This window comes from Bidens hawaiensis, unplaced genomic scaffold (assembly GCF_021521415.1).
Source record: "Bidens hawaiensis isolate Kalapana, Puna unplaced genomic scaffold, B.hawaiensis_p1.1 tig00001960_1, whole genome shotgun sequence".
Taxonomy (NCBI): Eukaryota; Viridiplantae; Streptophyta; class Magnoliopsida; order Asterales; family Asteraceae; genus Bidens; species Bidens hawaiensis.
In genome coordinates this window covers 2,689,083-2,695,271 of record NW_027491108.1, presented here as the reverse complement: position 1 = coordinate 2,695,271, position 6,189 = coordinate 2,689,083, and the positions used below count along the sequence as shown (strand labels likewise).

The following is a 6,189-nucleotide window of genomic DNA, read 5'->3' as shown; positions in this document are numbered from 1 at the left end:
AATATTAAAAAATTAGAAAAAAAAAACCTAGATTACCTGCTATCCAGGTAAAATATCTAGGATTTGAACAAAAAATAAAACTTTAATGACCTGATTGAAACAAAAAATTTTTTCATTAATCTAATTAAAACAACTTTTAAACTTGGTTACTATTTTATAAAGTAAACCCTAAAAATTAGACCACGTTGAACTAACTTCATAAAAAATGAGAACATAAATTACCTTAAATTACTATAAAATAGTGTAACGACAACCTAACTATGCTCTCCTTACACATGTACCAAGGTTTATATTCGTCTATTCCAATTTGATGAAGGTTTGCCACAGTCTACACTACCATGCTAACTTCCAAACTAACTATATATTTTTAATTGGCCACCTTCCAATTATTATATTTATAATATAAAACCATATAATTACCTTCGCAAATAATACAATTATTGATCATGTATGATCTGGCTTATCTACATGCGTGACAGAGACAATGTATGGTCTTAAGAAATTAAGCATGCACGTTATACATGTATATACGCGTATAAATATAATACACACACATATAGAAAATAAAATTTATTAAAAACGAGAAAAGCGACTAGATGTGTCGATTTGGCCAATATGTGGTTGAGGTAAACGCGGTGGCATTTTGTTAAATCATGTCAAAAAAATTTAAGCTTTGAAGGTGGACATATATGTGTTCATTTACATTGTTTTGAATGCGTTCTAATTTGGAAACTACCTATGTTGTCTGGATTTTTTTCTTGAATGGCTAATTTTGTTGTTTAGATAGTATACGTGTCAACAAAAAATGATGGAATCGTCAAAGAAATTTGGTCTTTATTTTTTTTTTTTCAAAATTAGTTATTTTCGTTGTAACTGTTTGTAATTCTTAAAATCAAATTTTATTTATGTGAAAACTTGTGATTTGATGTTCACCGTGCTTTGTTGACAGTTAAGATTCAAAATCAGGCGCTCATACATATGCTCAAAGGATAGGAGCATCAATAAAAACGAGGAACAGATCAATGAAAACGAAAACAAAAATAATAAAGACTAAAGATGTACGTATTTTCTAGTGTAATTAATGCATTTGACATTTTATTGTTGATTACACCCATGCAACAATTCAACATGTGTTTTGTGTGTATTCATAGTTTGAGTTAGTTACACGGACGACCATTGTAAATTACACATTTGCTCCATAATTTCATTTTTAACAAATTTGATCCCTATATGACAAAGTTTACTTTCTTCAAATCTTCAACGATCTCCTTACTTAACGAGCGCCACTCATGAGTATTAACTGTCTCTTATGAGCAGCACACTAAAGATAATATCATAAATTAGACGCATACATGAAACTGAAATAATCAACCGAACCAAAACGTATATTATATCTTTTACCATATAAAAATACATATGAGATCCTTAACTTATCGACTAAAGATTATTGTTTTAAAATAATAATTGGTTGTGAAATAGAAATAGCCGAAAGCTAGCGGAAAGCCGGTCGAGTGCAAATTGCCACCATACGTGATCACCATAAAGCTTCCTAGAAAACCGGTCAAATGTCCTTATTACATGGTCACCGTCACCAATCCAACGGTTGTTAAAAATACATACTTTATTCAATTTAATATTCCAAAAAATATCGTTAAAATAAAAAAAAAAGAAAAAGAAAAAGAAAAAGAAAAAGAAAAAGAAAAAACCTCAAACCCCACAAATATAACAACACAACAGTTCATCACAGTCCATCAATCAAAAAAACAGAAAAAAATGAGTCAAATTAGCAGAAAAAAGTGGGGATTAAACCTTACACGAACAATAATATGGCGGGTAGCTTTTCTCCGGCGATGTGGTCGGTCTTTGTGGCGCCAAATTCTGGCGTGTTGGATCGGAAAATCGATCCGGTACCGGCAACTGTTGAATACTGGGTCGAGTCCGTTGATTCCGACGTACCGTCGGGATATTGATTCTCAGGCGGAGAGGGAGACGGCGGTTGATATGGCGACCGTGTGCCACCAGTTTCCGTCAGGGGAGTTGACGGCGTCAAGCGGTGAGATGACGTCATCTTGTGGCGGTGATGAAGATGCGTCTGATTTGGTGGCATTGAAGATTTGTTTGTTGGGTGATCAACAAATTGGCAAAACAAGCTTCTTGGTTAGTATTTTATTTTGTTTTATTTAATATTCAAGAAATTTAAATTGAAATCTTGTAAGATGAAGTTATTCATTTTCGAGGAAAACCAAAAAAAATTAAAATATTTCTCACTTATTTTTTAGCTATTGAAACATTTTTCATGTCAGGTTTTGACGGTTTTTAGTTCGAATCGATGATTGATCATTTGTAGGTATTTTTAAAATTGAAATCGAACAGTTAAAATTTAAAAACGAATAAATTTTAATATTGCTTGGGTTCGAACTGGACCATAAACGCGCTATAACAATTTAAGCAATACCAAAATCAGAAATTTGTGATACACATTTGTATCATCATGATGGGTTTTTTTAACCTCTAGATCTTATCATTTTTCAACCATTTTTCTTACCTAAACAGTAAATTATTGTATAGTTTTTTGACTAACAGGAATAGAAAAATAGAAAATGCCAGTTTTTACCTATTTATTGGATTTTTTTAGACTTAAAATTCTTTTCTTTATTGGAGTTTTCTTATGTTCTTGAAAAACTTGCACATTGTGTAGCATTCTAGCAGTCATAGAAAATACCAATTTTCTAGAGTTGATAACTATTCTTACATTTTCAATTGTTGTTCTGTTTAACATTTGTTACAGACTTATAGCTATATTATGTTGTACAAGTAACACAAAATATATATATATATATATATATAAATACCCATATGGTTATTTTTACTGTTTCATTGAAGTTTTCTTGAAATCTTGACACCTATTTAATCAAACCTTCTTTTTTTTTTAATTGAAGGCAAAATATGTTGGGAAAGAAAAGAATCAAGATGAATTACCAGCTAAAAGAATAAATCACATGGATAAAACACTTTGTGTCAGAGGAGCTAGAATCTCTTACAACATATGGGAAGTTAGTGGTGATGCATTGTATCCGGGTAAACAACAAATCATATTTTTTGTTGAAAATTAATTCCATTTTTAATTCTCTAATGACTAATTTTTTATGGTTCATAGATGGTGATTCAAGGACACTGATTCCTACAGCTTGTAAGGATTCTGTAGCGATATTGTTCATGTTTGATCTAACAAGTCGTCGAACGCTTAACAGGTAGAGCATAGAAATATTTATCTTTTTCTAATACATTTTTTTTTTTAATTTTTGTTTTAACTGTTGGTTTTGTATTGCGTTTAGTGTTATCAACTGGCATAAGCAAGCTAGGAACTATAATCAGGTGAGTATAAATTACATCTAAAGTAATTTATATTTTTTAAAAGATTTTCATTTTATCTATTTGGTCTAATTAGTTGCTTGTTTGAATCTTTTAGACCGCGATTCCAGTAATAATCGGGAGCAAATTTGATGAGTTCGTCCAGCTTCCGTTAGATTTGCAGTGGACGATCTCAAGTGAGGTAATATTTAATGTTCTTCCTGCTTTATATCAGATGAAGCTTATTGATAAAACGACAACGTTACGTATTAGTATTAATGTAGGGGAGGCTTGTGTGCCCATGAGGTTTAAGTTTTCCAAAATAAATAACCAAACTTTCATTATATTGAAAGGGACATTTGACCTTTAAAGTCAAATTTAATTTTGAGGTGGACACCATTGACCATTTCATGATGAAAGTGATGGAGCACCTATCACTAGCTTCTAAAAGAATGTTCTCTATCCCACCTCCAATCTTGAATATTGTCACAAGAGTCACATCATGAGAGGAAACTCACACCCTTTACTAAAAGCAGAAAGCTACATATGATACCATATGCATGTGTTTCATATTATTTTGTTTAATTTTGTAGGCACGAGCATACGCAAAGGCCATAAACGCGACCTTGTTCTTCTCAAGTGCGTCTTACAATATAAACGTAAATAAAATCTTCAAGTTTGTAACTGCAAAGCTATTTGATTTATCATGGACTCTGGAACGTAATCTTACAGTTGGCGAGCCTATTATTGATTTCTAGTGAATCATTGCTAAGCATAGATTCACACCCTCCTTCACATTTGCATTTATGATGTAAATAGTATTAAAAGAAATATGTAATGATCGAGAGGAAGTGGTCATAGGATCAATATCACATTTTGTGAGTTGTCTTTCTAGATAAGTGAGATATTCACGGTTGTTAGCTTGTTTTTTATATGTTCGTTGGTCATTTGATTTTGAATGTATTGTGGAGAGCTTGGTGGAGGTGTTTAGGCTTCCCTGTCTTCATGTATATCCCATGTTTTATTACTTTAACGGATTGTTTACAAAAAGTTTAAATAGCTCGTTTGGGCACGCTTGTTTTTGTTAAAAAGTCTTAGTTAGCCGCTCGTTTATGTGGGTGCTCCTTGAATGCTCTCTTCTATTCTTTCAAACTAAAGCGCATAAAAGGATCAAATGATGGTAGGATACTAATGACTCATAATCATCCTTTCATATTTTAAACTTCAGTAAGAATTTTGTTTATTTAGTAACCACTGGGCTAGCAATGTTTCTATTTCAAGTTAGCTCCGCCCCATGTTACTGTACATCTTTTTGTTGGTTGAAGACATTTTGGGTTTTAAATTTAATTTATGTCAGGAGAAAAATCTAACATGAACTTGACGGGTTTTGAATTAGTTATATGAGGGTTAAAACCCGTGATCATGTTTAGCTGAACGGGTTGGGTTAACTCGTTTAACATGTTTTTCTAATTATTTTAGACTGATTATTATGCCATACCTAAAAGTAGTTTGGTGTTCTAAGGAAATACTTGAATTCATATTTATCTGTAATGTTTTCGTCATTTATTAATGTCAAATTAAAGCTACAAGTCTACAAGAACAATTGACATCAGGTTTTATAATTTAATCGTAAATTTATTATATTCTTTTGTAATTTTTTTATTAAAAATTGTAACTTTAGTGTATTAATTTGAAATTTGAAATAAGACTGAATTTTTTCTTTTCTTTTCTTATGTAGATTTTAATATATAACGAATTAACTAAACATAGAAAATTGTCATCAAGTATATTATTATTTGGATCCATAATTTAATTGGGTTTAATTTCTCACATAATGCAATTATCTTCTTCCTAATCATTTTAACCTCCGGGCTTCAGTATGTTTTTAGATGGCCAAGGTAAAAATTATTGGACCAAAAGAATCAACACAAGATGATGGTTTACACGTAGGCTGCAATGCTGCATGCCTGCGTATTTATTTCAGATGCACTCAAATCTCAAATTAATTGGGCTTGAGGAAAATGAACTAACAGAATGCTATTAGGCCGGCTGTAAAGAAGAAAGGAAATAAAAGATTTGGACGGCATCCTTTGGGCCCAAGATGTACATGGAAATGTGGACTATGGGCCTGTGGCTCACCTGAAAGATCAAAATCATTCTCCGGCCCAGGAATTATTATTGCAAGCAATATGACCCAAGCTGATGTTTAAGAAGGGAGCTATTATTCGGTATTCCAACGCCCCCTCCAATCTAGACGTCTAGTCGTATAGGCTTATAAGACTAGTATAAATGATTCAATTCTGACAAGTCTGTCAGTCAATCTATGTATTGACACGCGTAGTAATAGTAGTTTAAGCAGGGCCGGCTCAACGAATGTAAAGACTTAAATTGAAATAAGATTTTGGGGTTTTTTCATGACAATTGTTAAAAAAAATTGCTTATTAAAAGTTTTGAACTCATAATCTATAGTTTAGTAACAACCAAATCTACCATAACACCAATACATTAATTTGAGTTTACTCTACCTATTATAATATATCTGTATATAATGTTTTTTTTTTACTTGGGGGCCTTAATTAATTCTAGGCCTAAAGCCTTAACTTGTTTTCGCTGTCCTACGAGCCACCTCTGAGTCTAAGCCTATACGACTCGTACTTTTTTTTTTATATATTTTATAAATTATTATCAAGTTAATTATTTAAAACATTTTTTTAAATAAAACTAGACAAACGAGCAAGTACGAGTTGTAATACTAAGTAGTAAATTTCCATATTAACCAACTCCCATATAGGTAAAATCCCCCCAATTTTTGGCTTTTCGGTAAGAGATTTATTGAAG

At 31.7% G+C, this 6,189-nt stretch overlaps 1 protein-coding gene across 1 annotated transcript; it reads left to right on the top strand.

Moving 5' to 3' along the window:
- The first annotated feature begins 1,764 nt into the window (after positions 1-1,764).
- On the top strand, positions 1,765-4,170 carry LOC143600904 (septum-promoting GTP-binding protein 1-like). Its single transcript, XM_077078455.1, has 6 exons — positions 1,765-2,157; positions 2,940-3,078; positions 3,158-3,251; positions 3,336-3,375; positions 3,470-3,553; positions 3,945-4,170. The coding sequence occupies exons 1-6, from the start codon at positions 1,774-1,776 to the stop codon at positions 4,107-4,109; spliced, it is 906 nt and encodes a 301-aa protein (XP_076934570.1). The 5' UTR covers positions 1,765-1,773; the 3' UTR covers positions 4,110-4,170.
- Positions 4,171-6,189: the final 2,019 nt, after the last annotated feature.